This window comes from Leptonychotes weddellii, chromosome X, assembly GCF_054177405.1.
Source record: "Leptonychotes weddellii isolate Sample4059 chromosome X, ASM5417740v2, whole genome shotgun sequence".
NCBI classification, from domain to species: Eukaryota; Metazoa; Chordata; class Mammalia; order Carnivora; family Phocidae; genus Leptonychotes; species Leptonychotes weddellii.
In genome coordinates, this window is record NC_138385.1 from 53,452,442 (window position 1) to 53,466,949 (window position 14,508).

The following is a 14,508-nucleotide window of genomic DNA, read 5'->3' on the forward strand; positions in this document are numbered from 1 at the left end:
GGTTTTTTAATTTCCCAAGAGAAGTCGGAAATCTGTATTGTTTTGTAGAATCTTCTTATTTTTAATCAACTTTCAAATAAATACAAACTAATCAAAACATATCTCAGGCTACCTCTAACTCAGCGATAGTTTGCAATCTCTGACTAGTCTAGCCTTCTTACTTTCAAATAAGGAAACAAGGCTCAGAAAGGAGGGGACTTATTCATAGACGTACAGGAAGTTGGGGGCAGAGCTGAAGCAGCCTAGTATAATAGTTTAAATCATTTGGAGCATAGAGTATAAAGACAGACGGCTTGAGATGAAGTCTCATCTCTGCTATTTACAGCTATGTGGCCCCTTGATACATTATTTAACTTTTCTGACCCTCAGTTTTCAAATCTGTAAAATGGATGGGGAAAATGTCTTTCTTGTATGATTGTTGTAGGAACTGAATTAATTAATGTAAAGTTAATGTAAGCAAAGAGATAGTATAGTGCCTAATGCATAGTATGTGCCAAAGAAATGTTTGTTGTTATTATTCCCATGAATAATACATGAGAACAATATTGTTATCTGTCAGTTTTGAGAAGTTAGTTTCTCCAGGACAAATTATTAAAATATGATACCAGGACGTTTATAAATTTCCAAACTCGATGAAACCAAGCATCTAATGAGTTATTAATGCCAAATCCACATTTAATCAAAATTTACTCAAGTAATTCTTAGCTCAAGAATGAAAAGCATAGGGGCATCTGGGTGGCTCAGTTGGTTAAGCATCCAGCTCTTGGTTTTGGCTCAGGTCATGATCTCAGGGTCCTGAGATCAAACCCCTCATTGGGCTCCACAGTCAGCCCAGAGTCTGCCTATCCCTCTCTCTCTGCTCCCCCCCATAAATAAATAAATAAATCTTAAAAGAATGAAAGGCATAGCTGTCAATAGAAGAAAAATGTTTAAATCAGTTTCCCTAACATGTGAAAAATAAGCTTTCTGATTTTTTTGAAAGTTGGACTTTAACTGTTACTTAACTCCTGTTATTTAACTCTTAGGCCTTTGTTAACCAAAGAAGTAGAATTTTTATTAAACTTTAAGATGATTTATACAAGCAATTTTTCAGAAATACAGCTATTTTACCTGGTAATATAAAAGCTGTGGGGAATAAAAAAAGTATAGTCCTAATACCACTTTCCATTGTATAGTGCTTTAGAATTTTTGAAAGCTTCTTTCACAAATATTAGAATCCTAGATTGCTAAAACTAGAAGGCACTTAGGAAAAAATGTTTTCTAGATGAGGAAGCACACCCAGAGAGCTTGCTGCCCACCCAAGATCATACAGCTAGGCTGTGACAGAACAAGAATCTGGGTTCTCTTATCACAGAAAACTAAGACAAAATATAATTAGATTCCAACTGGGAACTGCAATCAGTTTTGGCTGCATTTGTAACACTAGCGCAGAGCAGAGAGAGGAGGTATGGGCTAGGGAAATCAGGTAAGGCATTTTGGAGGAGACAGCTTCTGAGCTGGGCCTAGAAAGAAGGACCAGATTTCTAAATGTAGAAAGCTAGTCAGAAGGCATAGACATGTAAACAAAGGCAGGGTGAGTGTGCCTTGTGAGTGACACAATGTAGAGACTAACAAGGCTAGTAGGTGTAAGTAAAGGAAAAGGGAGGCACTGCTGGAGAGGTAGGGTAAAACTGCATCCCAGAGGGTTTTGAATACCAAATCAATAAACTTGGACATGAAGCCACAGATAGGTAGTTAGGCTTCTTTTTTTTTCATAAAAGTATATGTTCTCATGTTAAGTGTTCTTGCAACACACACACACGTACAAGTGACACAAGGAAACTCTGGGAGGTATTGGATATGTCTATTACCTTGATTGTGGTAATGGTATCATGGGTGTTTGCATATGTCCAAACTCATCAAATTGTACACAAAAATATGTGCAGTTTTTAAAATTTGAATTATAGCTCAATAAAGCTGTTTTAATAAAAAAGAATTAAAAAGTATGCTCATATTTCAAAAATAAGCCAAATGCTACAGAAAAATGTAAAATGAAAACTAAAAATCCCTCCATCTTCACTACCCAGAGTCACTTATGATTAACAGTTTCTTATGAACCTTACCAGAAAGGCCCCCAATGGAGTTCTTTTTAAATGACAATCCTTATTTTTCAAACTCTACTGCAGTTATCCTGATATAGCACAGTGATTAGATTGCACCATATTTGGGTTACACAAATGTTGAAAGCAAAAAGTGGCCTATTAGTACCACCTTGACTGCCTGAAGGCAGTTGAAAAAAGAAACCTCCAAGTCCTCTTTAAAAATTAAGAAAACAGGGAAGCCTGGGTGGCTCACCGAATAAGTGTATGCTTCGGCTCAGGTCATGATCCCAGAGTTCTGGGATCAAGTCCCACATCAGGCTCCTTGCTCAGTGGGGAGCCTGCTTCACCCTCTGCCTGCCGCTTCTCCTGCTTGTGTTCTCTCACTCTCTCTGACAAATAAATAAATAAAATCTTTAAAAAATTAAGAAAACTAAAACGACCTTTCAGCCCTTGACAAATAATTCATCAGTGTAATCTTTCCCATTTGCACATGCTGGCAGATTCTGCTGTACTGGCATGCATGGAGAAAATACAAACGTCCCAGGAATCTGACGTGACTCGTCAGTAATGATATGTTCTGCTTTAGTCTTTCAGCCAGAAGCTAATCAGAGAATAAGAGGGGGCCTATTTTTCTGTCAGGGATATACACAAGAACTCAATTTTAGATAATCCAGCTGTGCTAGAAAAATCATATACAGTAGTGACAAGAACAAAATCATGGCAGAAATGAAATGGAAGGAAATGGGGAAATGGAATTTCGTTATGTAAATATGCTCCAAGAGGAAATAATTGAGATGAAATAGCTAAACCAAGAGGTCCATGCTGGGGTTAAGATGAGACAGTCCTGCTTGTTGAATATCCAGTTTAGAGGAGGAAAGGAATTTAACTATTCCAAGCATGGAGTAAATCACAGGCAGGATTACCGAGTGTTAAGAAAACACACATTAGGGGCGCCTGGGTGGCTCAGTTGGTTGGGCGACTGCCTTCGGCTCAGGTCATGATCCTGGAGTTCCTGGATCGAGTCCCGCATCGGGCTCCCTGCTCGGCAGGGAGCCTGCTTCTCCCTCTGACCCTCCCCCCTCTCATGTGCTCTCTCTCTCTCATTCTCTCTGTCTCAAATAAAAAAAAAAAAAAAGGGATCCCTCCCTTGACCTCAAAAAAAAAAAAAAGAAGAAAACACACATTAAAAAGTTCTTGGAAATGTTAAGAGAAAAAATCAGCTGATAGAACATATTCAAGGCCTATCAGATATTTTTGAGAAGAGGAACTAATGGGAGCCAGTAGTTTGGTAAATTAAGAAAATATATAGGGCAGGGATGCCTGGGTGTCTCAGTAGGTTACACATCTGATTCTTGATTTTGGCTCAGGTCATCATCTCAGGGCCCTGGGCTTGAACCCCACATTGGGTTCCATGTTCAGTGTGGAGTTTGCTTGTCCCTCTCCCTTTGCTCCTCCCCCTGGGCTCTCTGTCTCTTCCTCCTTTTCTGTTTCTCTCTCTCTCTCTCATATAAATAAATAAAATCTTTTTTTTTTAAAAAAAAGCAAATATATATGGCAGTTTGAAATTGCCAGGATCACAGATTTCTTGACCATGTATATGTGGTCCACATTTGCTTTTTACTGTCATCTCTGTGCTAAATCTCAACTTTCTCTTTGAATAGCTATGTATTACATTATGCATCTGTGAATTATACACTTCCTTCATATACCCTAGGCTTTGTTCAAACCGAACTGCTGCTTATCCATTTATAGGCTGCAATTCCTAACTTTATGCTTTTGTTTTTGCTGTTTATTCCATTGGTAATGTCCTATTATTCATCCATTCTAATTTCACCCTCATAGTGGGATGATAAAATCTTACCTTCCTTTCAAATCCAACCCAAAAGCTCAGTTCAAAGGTTACCACTTTTATTAAACTTTCCCAGATTCTACCCCTCACTCCTTCTCCACCCACCTCACCACATTCACAAGCTCTCTCTCTTTTCCACTTTCATAGGACTTTATCTGTATCTCTTATATGGCATTTAGCACTGGGAAATTTCTTCATTATTAATACTAAAGTACATATGTTGCCTGCTTTACTGGCCTGTACACTCTTTGAGAGAAACTCCATGTAGGTTATAGCATACACCCCCCAAACACACACACACACACACAGAGCATCATGCTTTTAACTGCCTGGATGTTCAATAAATATTTGTGGTACAATTGTATTAATTATGGCAGGTTTATATAAAAAAAGTTGAGAAGAATTTTGTTTGAATGCTGTAGATGAGCTGATACATGAAATTTAGTGGTAATCCCTTTTACATCAATATGATTTTATTATCAGCTACAACTTAGCAAATGCCTATTGTTACATATGAACATTATTTTTAATCCTCACAACAACTAAATAATGACCTATTATTATCCTCTACTTTCCAGATGAAGAAAATGAGTCTCAGAGAATTTAAGTAATTTGGCCAGGATCACACATCTGGTAAAGAGCAGAGCTATGAATTGAACCTTAGGCTTGCCCTACTTCAAAGCCTGCTTTCTTTCCATTAGCATATTTTTTCAAAGCACTTTCACAACTATTATCTCATTTGTACCACACAACAAAAATGTAAAGTTGGCAGGGTTGGGTATTTGCCCTCCTCAACACCCCATTCACTGCTGCATCTCTCATCAGTACACTCCAATGTTCCTCTCCAGTCCTACTGAGGGTCTATCACCATCCCTTTAGCTGTCTATAACTATATATAGAGCATACTACCCCCATTGCCTGATTAAGACCTTTACAGGTAAGCCGAAGCACTAAGAAGTAGTCTTCTTTTTTTTTTTTTTTTTAAGATTTTATTTATTTGTGAGAGAGAGAATGAGAGACAGAGAGCATGAGAGGGAGGAGGGTCAGAGGGAGAAGCAGACTCTCCACTGAGCAGGGAGCCCAATGCGGGACTCGATCCCGGGACTCCAGGATCATGACCTGAGCTGAAGGCAGTCGCTTAACCGACTGAGCCACCCAGGCGCCCAGAAGTAGTCTTCTATCATGTGATTTTTAATATGCTAAACCATAAAGTTAATTTTTAATTTAAATTCAACTTAATTAACATATAGTGTATTATTAGTTTCAGAGGTAGAATTTAGTGATTCATCAGTTGCATTTAACACTCAGTGCTCATTACATCAAATGCCCTCTTTAATGCCCATCACCCTGTTACCTCATCTCCCTACCCACCTCCCCTCCAGCAATCCTCAGTTTGTGTCCTATAGTTAAAAGTCTCTTATGGTTTGCCTCCCTCTCTGTTTTTATCTTATTTTATTTTTCCTTCCTTTCCCCTATGTTCATCTGTTTTGTTTCTTAAATTCCACATATGACTGAAGTCATATGGTACTTGTCTTTCTCTGACTGACATGTCAATTAGTATAATACCCTCTAGTTCCATCCACATCACTGCAAGTGGCAATATTTCATTCTTTTTGATGGCTGAATAATATTCCATTGTGTATACCTCATCTTCTTATCTTCTTTATCCATTCATCTGTTGATGGACATCTGGGCTCTTTCCATATTTTGGCTATTGTGGACATAGCTGCTATAAACACATAAAATTAAATTTTATCTTTAAATGACCAAAATGAAGAAGAGCCTGGGTGGCTCAGTCAGATAAGCAGCTGACAATTGATTTTGGCTCAGGTCATGATCTTGGGGTCATGAGATCGAGCCCCACATTGAGCTCCATGCTCAGCGGGGAGTCTGCCTCTCTCCCTCTCCCTCTGCCTCTCCTCCTAATCGTGCACTCTCTCTCTCATTCAAATTAATTAATTAGCTAATTAATTTAAAAAGAATAAATGACCAAACTGTACACATGCTCAGTTTTAAAGCTTCTTTCTAGACCTTCTGATATCTTTCCTTCTCCTTAACCCCACCCTCCTTCCTCCACCCTCCTCTCCTCCCTCCTCTCTCTTTTGCCTTGCTGATGCTATCAGCTCTGACTTTGTCTGTTTTCTGGGTGAATCAGCATTGGCAAACCTCAGAGATAGGGATCCAGGAAGTAGAGGAGAGGGCCAGATAACAAGACATCCCCACAAGTTGGATTATAGCAAAGGCCCCATATTCCTTTGTTATGCCATGGTGGTGGTTCCCTCAGCCCTTAGCTAGCACATCATCAGGGTTCAATGAAGCCACAGCATTGAAATCATTAAGCAACTCTACTAACACTAGAAGGCATATTGGACCATTCATATAAGGAAATGAAATACAGAGCCACTTGAATGGTATAATCTGAAGGATGTTAAAATGGTGTCTCTGTCCCAGAACATCTTTCAAAACAGAAAGATCTTGAAGGGTTGAAGCCTTTCAGAATATCCTATGAAAATGAAAATGCCCCAAGAAAGTTTTTTTTAGAACCCTAGGAGGTAATATCTCAGTAGGGATTCGTTTCCAAAAGTGACAGGGGATCAAAGGGAAAGGCTTCATAAGTATGCTTAGGACAAGAAATAGGATGGGAAGATGGTACATGTCATAAAGGAAGATAGGAAGATAAAAGAGTGACAAATTTTTACTCCTTCAGAGTTGTACTAAGGTAGAACGTGTTCCTACTACTCTACTAAGTGCTATGGATCCCAGTCATTCTTGGAACGCTTTGGAAAGGGATTGGGAACTCCAGCTGTCCTAGTGCTATATAGTGTTGATGACAATGAAGTTTCAATCTGTACTAAGCACATTATGGGTTAAAATCACAAAAGTGCTGCAAGCCCTAATGCAACCATAGAAATATCATGTTGAACAAAATAGACACCAGAGTAGGACTGTCCCCAAAGGGTAGCTGGGCATTGGGCCAGAGACCTGTCAGGTAACCTGTCTTGTTGACTATTGCCAGGGCAGAAAGAAGGAGCGACAGGAGCCTGAGTTGCTTGAAGATGCAGTTCAGCCAGCATTGGGAAGGAAGACACTGACACAGACATGAAATGTTTTAGATTGTTCATTTGCCCCCCCAAATTATGATTCTTAGTGCAGTGTACAAAGCAGAATTTCAAATTATTCAATCTTTCTTTTCCCCCTAAGCTAACAATCAGCATGTATAATTTATTAACATAACTGAGCATAATCAGGCAGTCTTTTTATATCTGTTTAATGAACACATTTATCTCATGCTTCCCTAAAAATTCATTTGCCCAGTTAAGAAAACCTCATTTACTTAAAATGTGTTCCTAAGCATTGTAAAAACTCCATAAATCTCAGTGTTGTGAGTGTACAAAGGATTAAAGTGCAGGTGAAACATGAGAATTTCAATGTGATTACTTCCCTATTCTTACTTTGACTAATTCAGGATATTAAAACTACTTTAGTCATTCTGACGAAAGTCAGTGTAGTTCTTTTTTCTACTCAAAAGAGAATAATTCTGTAAGTTTAGGCAGTTTGGAACTTGTACTGAGATGTTGAATTTGGTCTTTGCTCTTTAGCAAGAGGGTGGGGGTGAAGAGAAATGTCCCTATGTTTACCCACTGGGTAAATATGCCTGTAGACAAGCCATTGTTCACTGCTTTAGTTCCTGGACTTTTTAAAAATCTGTCTTGGTTACTCCACAATCCCCTTGTTAATCATCTCATCTTCCTGCTCAAGTGCCTCCACTTCTGATTCTAAAGCATTATTTGGTAAACTAAATCATTCATAACTCAGCCAGGAAGGGAAAAAAAAAAAGAAAGCTTCTGAGTGGTAAAAAATCTATGCCATAAAAGCCATGCACTGTATATTTCTTTATGTGAGAGCCCCTGCTCAGCCCCTACACAATTCTAGCAAGTTTACTTATCCAGTTTACTAATTCACAGATGATTAAAAATAATAAAATGAGTTTACATCTGCTACAGCTTATTATTATTATTATTAACCTTTATTATATGTTGCTAGCTACTAAACACTGTGCTAAGCCTTTTACATGCATTATTTCACTAAATCTTTGCAACAACTGTATAAAGTTAAATATAATTAACAACTCCATTTTACAGTTTCATAAACTGAGTTTTAGACTAAATTTTAGGATTAATTTTCAAATTTATCTATATTTAGTATGTACAAGCACACAGATAACAGTGTGAAGGAATATGAGATAGCCTGATAGCAAAAGATTAGAAAAAATACAAAGAAGAAAGAAATTACATGCAGTTGGAAAGCATAGCAATTTTGAGGTTTTTAATTTGGAGGCAGGCCACTTCATACCTCTCAGCAGCTTTCAGAAGGCAATATGGTGTTACAGCACAGTAAAGGAGCTGGTTTGTGTACTTATGACCCCCAAACCATTAAAAATAAATTATATTCAAAATCATTTACTTAAGAATGGAGAAAGAAGTATAATGCAGGCTATAAATATTTAAATTTTTTAATTGGTAAGGTAAATCTCAACTGTGTGTTTTGGATTCTCAAAGGGAAAGCTTCGTTAATCTGAAAAATTCACATAAATAGAACACATTATTCTCTGATGATGGTGGTATTTTTTATGTGCGGTATGTTTCCAAAGACTAAAACATTAAAAGGGAGGGAGAGAATATAACTGGACTTTTACTTCCCTTTTCAAAGCCTCTGAATTCTGGTTCAGTTAGTCCAGTCAATTTGCTGTAGTTTGAGCATATTCCATCACCAGGGTTTATCCATTATGCTGACTAATGTGGAACTATTTTTAAAGGAGACTTGGGAACACAACTGACTAAATGTGTGATTTGAAGTTGCCAAAGACAATATCCAACCCCACTCTAGTAAAGAGACAAAAATAGCTGTCCCTTAGCTCTACCTAAAATGGCCACGTGGCCCAGGTTCAGGATGTGATTGTAATTTGTCATGAGAAGAGAAGGTGAGATCTTGAGCGAGGTCATTTCTCAAGAGGCCAGCCCTTAGTGGGGTACCTGGGGTTTGCTTAGTGTACCTGAGTGGCTCAGGGAAGAATGAGAAGCCTGGGCAAAGACATTCAGAATAAGCCAGTGTCCCTGCAAGACTACTACAGGTACCCTTCAACAAAGTTGGCCTCATCCACAATCTTACCTATTATACCTTGCCTAGATCTATTCATGGTAAAGATCCCAAGAAAACATTGCAGGAAGGGACCCTAGGGACTGAGTAGTAGGATGGGGAAGGGGCTGAGGGACTGCAGGCTGCACTGTGAGTGAGAATTAAACAAATGGCCTAGTGTGGATGGAGTAAGAGGAGGTTACATGAGACAGACATAAAAAATAAAGTCCCAAATCACTGTGGTCATTCAGAAATGTTTGCAACTTTTTACAAGGGCAGTGGTATTAGTCCTAATTTCCTAGCCAAATATTTATTAAATTAACCAAGGACTGAGTACATCAGGCTGCCTCACATCAGCGCAACATCTCACTTTCCCTGCAGCTCTAAACTGTGAAGTACTGTCAAAAAAAAAAAACAAAACAAAAAACCTCTTCCACACTCTAAATAGCTACATTACAGAGGAAAGTTGGAATGTCTTCTGGGAGTGGGTGTGTTTATTTGAGTTCAGTGTGTGCAGAAAAGGCAAGCCTCCACAGCCATTTACACATTTTCCTCCTCAACGATGGGTACACAGACAGCTGAGCTCCTGGAGTAAGTCTCTGAATGGTAATGTACATTTATAAAGATTATTTTCTTAACTATTTTGAGGCATTTTATAAATAATATGCATGTGTCTGCTGAGCACATATATATATATTTAGTCAACTTTTGCTTATTTTCTCCTGAGGCTGATCTTGTGCGGTTACTTCTGTGGTATAATTTCTGAGGTGTCAGAAAGAGTTTCTACCTCAGCCACCCAAAAATATCTCTTGGGTTGACCCACCACAGAGCTTAAAATCTCCACATTGTTCAAACATTTGATTCAGTCATTGAAAGCATCTGTTAAAATCCAAATGTTACATTGGGATATTAAGCAGACATAAGAAATCAAAGACTATGTAAAACAGAAAAGAATATGGAGAAATTGCTTCTAATGTTAAGTTTCAAAAGAAGAAAGCAAAATGACATACACAGTCTGGATCAGATGTTGTTCTTAAAATGTCATGGGGTCAGAATGAGCATATATGATTCAACTCATGAATATGAGCCTATAGTAAAAGAAACCCAGCATTGTTAGGCAGGTTTTGTTCTAATTTATTTTAAATGAGTGCTTTCCACAGTTTCTGATCCTCAGATCCCACTCTCTTTACAGTATATCTCATAACTCCCTTGCTGAGCTCCAGAGGCTCCCAATGACCTGGTAATCAACCGTGGTAGGACCCAAATCCCTACCTCCTGGAAAAGTCACAGAGCCTGACATCTTTTAGAAAGGAGCTTTTTCTAAATGGAGCTTTTAGAAAAACCACCCAATCTCTCTTGGTAGCAAACTGCCAAACCAAGCCCATTTCCTCAAAATATGGTAGAGGATTTAGCAGGCTTCAATATTGCTCTGAAATTGGAGAATAAAATTTTGCAGGCCCAAGTGCAGTGGCTGATGGAAGAAAATGTTGCCCCACAGGCCCAGATCCCAGAGCTCCAGATGCCCCAAGCAGCCAAGGAGGCTGAACCACTCCAGAAGCCCTCAAAGTCCCAGGAACCCCAGAAACCCCTAGAAAACCTGGATTTCCCAGAAGCCTGGGAGTGCCAAGAATTCCCAGAAGTTGAGGGTCCCCAAAATCTCAGAGAGCCCCAGGAGCTCCCAGCCTCGAAGACCCCAGCAGCCAGGAGCACCAGGAAATAAGACCCAGAAGCCCTTGGAACCCCCAGCAGCCCCAGAGTCCCTGAAGCTTCCAGCAATCCATAAGCCACAGGCACCTTCACTGGTCTATGAGCACTCAGCAGCCTGGAAATCTCAAAATCTTCCAGAGATCAAGAAACTCCACGAGCCCCCCTTGGCATAGGAGGCCTACAAGCCCCCAGAAGTTAAGAAGGCCCAGGAGCCCCCAGATACCCAGGATGTCCCAGTGACCCAGAAGACCCAAAATTCAGAGCACCAGGATCTCCCATGTGCCCAGGAGACCCAGGAGGCAATAGAATGCCAGGAGACCCCAACATACCTGGAGCCCCTTAAGCTTCCAACTCTCCAGGAGTCTCTGGAAACTGGAGTGCCCCACAAGCCTCTGGATCCTTTAGATGCCCAGGAGTTCCTAGAGCCCTCAGCACACCAGGAGTCCCTGGAGGGCCTAATAGCTGCTTTGACATCAGCAGCTTCAGAATTCCCACAGTCCCCCAGTGGGTTAGAGGGTGAAGCTTTCTCCCTAGAATACTGTTTAGCCTTCAGTGGAGATGCGCAGAAGCTTTCTGAGTTCCTGGTTCAATTGAATAGTTACATGAGAGTCAGAGGGCATCTGTATCCCACTGAAGCAACCATAGTGAGCTTTGTTGGCAACTGCTTCTCAGGTGAGGCAGGAATGTGTTTTTAGCCCTTACTAGATACCCAAAGTGCCCTCCTGGAGCAAATTGAAAGTTTCATAGAAGTGCCCCAGGATACTTTTGACAGTCCAGAAAACATGGAACATGCCAGTCACAGCATCCATCAGCTTTGCCAAGGGGAGGATCCTGTCCACCAATATGTGACCCACTTCCATCTCTGCTCAAGAGCTAAACTGGAATGAAAGCATTCTCTACATCCAATTTCAGGAAGGGCTTGCCAGTTCTGTCCCAGATGATCTGTCTCACACAAACCCAGCAGCCGCCAACCTATCTGATCTGATCTCTCAGTGCCTAGAAGAGAAGCTAAGTGGTAAGCCTGATCCAAATCCACAAGGAGCAAGTCCTTCTGAGGAGAGAGCTGGGCCTGAGAGTTTACTAGCTGAAAACCAGCCTGTGCAGGCTGCAAGCAATAGCCCACATCTCAGTGAAGCTGAACAGGCCCACTGCTGGGAAAGCCACTTGTGCCTCTACTATGGTCATCCTGGTCATTTTGCCAAAAACTGCTCTGTCAAGACTCATTGTGCATAGCAGGTGGGAAACATCGAGGCCCAGCAGTAAGGGGGAACCCGGGCAGGCCAATCTATAAATATGGGTCCCCCTCACTTCCAACATCCATGTCTCATACCCTATGGCTTATTGTTGAATTCCAACTGGGAAGACAACAGTTCTTTGAGCAAGCAATGGTGGATCCAGGCTCCTACAGAAACAGCATTGACCATTCTGTGGTTCTTCAAGAGAATCTGCCCATCTGCAATAATATCTTCCTTCTGATGCTTGAAACGATAGATGGTCATCCACTGATTATTGGACCCATAACCAAGGAAACACCATCTGTGGAAGTTAAAATTGGAAACAACGTTGAAGAGCTCCAGTTTGACATTATTCATGCACCACAGTACCCTCTGACTCTTGGAATTCATTGGCTTCAAACACATGATCCAAACATTGAGTAGAGTCCCCACACTGTGTCTTTTCCATTCCATTATTGTCACTACAATTGCTTCAGGCACAGGCAGAATACAAGATGTCATGATGAAATAATTGCTGAATAGATCTTGTGTCCTCGTGACTGAGCTTAACAACCTGTTTTCTGTTACCTCAGCTATCATCAGCATTTGCTGCTCAGAATCTTCCACTGATGGGGGCACCTGGGTGGCACAGTCAGTTGAGCTTCCAACTCTTGGTTTCAGCTCAGGTCGTGATCTTGGAGTCTTGAGATAGAGCTCATGTTAGCCTCTGGGCTCAGCGAGAGTCTGCTTAAGGTCCTCTCTCCTTCTGCTCCTCCCCCCTCCCTGTGCTCTCACTCTCTCTCTCTCAAATAAATATAAATAAATATAAATAAATAAATAATATTTTTTTAAAGCAAGAATCTTCCACTGAATCTCTGGCAAGGAACTAAGGGTACTTGCATAATAACCCTGCCTCTCAGATCATGCAATGATCTCAGATCAGGCAATGAACGTGATGATTTTGAGTTGCTTTTTTTCACCAACTCTGCATGCCCCCACCTTGAACTCTGCCTTAATGTGGGGCTGTTTTAATTATAATTTAAACTAATAAGATGCATGAGAATAGATATTAGGAACTAACATTGAAAAAGTGTAGTTGAGGGGTGCCTGGGTGGCTCAGTCAGTTAAGCATCTGCCTTAGGCTCAGGTCATGATCTCAGTGTCCTGGGATTGAGCCTGGCATCAGGCTCCCTGCTCAGTGAGGAGTCTGCTTCTCTCTCTCCCTCTGCCCCTCCCCTTGCTTGTGTTATCTCTCTCAAATAAATAAAATCTTAAAAAAAGAAAGAAAAAGTGTAGTTGTTAGACTGACTTGAGTTTTTTTTCAAGATTTTCTTTATCACAACAACTGCAACATTTTCTCAATAAAGAAAACAAATTTGCAAGTGATATTTTTTAAAAATCAATAAACATTGGCAATTTCTACTGGTGTTTGAATTATTTCATGGCTCAGCTGAGGGAAGAGGAAAGGGACAAGTAAATTGGGAGAGAAGAGATTGGAAAAGGCTTAAAGTTTGGGTGAGATCCTGAATATTCCAGGGGTAGCCAGGTCAGTGGGTGATAGGGTTGGGGGAAATGGAGAAAGTAGAGGAATGGTTGTGGTGAAGGGAAAAGGGTTTATGGGGGAGGGTAGAGGGAAGGTTGAGAAGAGGGTTTGGGGAAGATTGGGAGCAAAGGTTGGAAAGGGTTCAGGTGAGGGCTAGGTGGTGCAGAGGGCAGGAATGAGAGGAGGATAAAGTCCTACAAAAATAAAGGGAGCAGCAACAGAAATATTGAGCAACTTCAAAAGCAAACTTTTTTTGGACTTCATAAGTTAACCAAACAAAAGCACTGAAGAAGGTAATGAGATCCCTCGGTGACCCAACTTTCCCAGTAAAGTGACACGGTCTTATTCCCTGCACAAGGGACATTTGTCCTAAGGCTCATGCCTGTTAATCTGCTCTTGCTGGTGCATAAGGATAGGGTAGCAGGAATCAACTTTCAACACATGCAGATCATTAGTAGCCAACTATACCTCTCCCACATATACAAGTTGCCCCACCCTGCTAGCCATGCTGCTTGTATGACACACAGAGAGAGCCAAGTCAATGAAAGGAACTTCTGTCCTTATGGACCTGAGAGGGGGTAGTGTCCTGACTTAAATCACACATACATACATATTCCCACAAACTACAGGGTGGGGAGATGGAAAGGTGGGATCTCCAGGTAAGATATAAAAAATGATCAAAGTAGATTCTAATGCTTTTCCTCTGTGTTTTCAACACTCCTTTTGGAGTCTCCTTCTGAAGCCACTTGAAGGAGATTCTGCCTCTTACTTAGACAAATAATCAAATACATAGTCATAAACTTAGAAGGAGATAGATGAGGAACCTACCATTCATTGAGCACCTAATATGTTCCAGCTATAATATCAGACTGTTATACACATTAACTTATGCCTCACAATAACCCAGTGTAGTAGGTATGTTTGCTCCTATTTTATCAATGAGGAAATAGAGTCCCAGGGAGGCCAGTTCACTTGCCC

General features: G+C 40.5%; 1 protein-coding gene across 1 annotated transcript; it reads left to right on the forward strand.

Annotated features, from left to right (window-relative positions):
- The first annotated feature begins 10,462 nt into the window (after window positions 1-10,462).
- Window positions 10,463-13,409, forward strand: RTL3 (retrotransposon Gag like 3). Its single transcript, XM_081809279.1, is given in 3 exon segments — window positions 10,463-10,783; window positions 10,947-11,635; window positions 11,637-13,409. Coding segments are annotated over 3 exon segments (1,410 nt in total). The 3' UTR covers window positions 12,037-13,409.
- The last annotated feature ends 1,099 nt before the right edge of the window (window positions 13,410-14,508 follow it).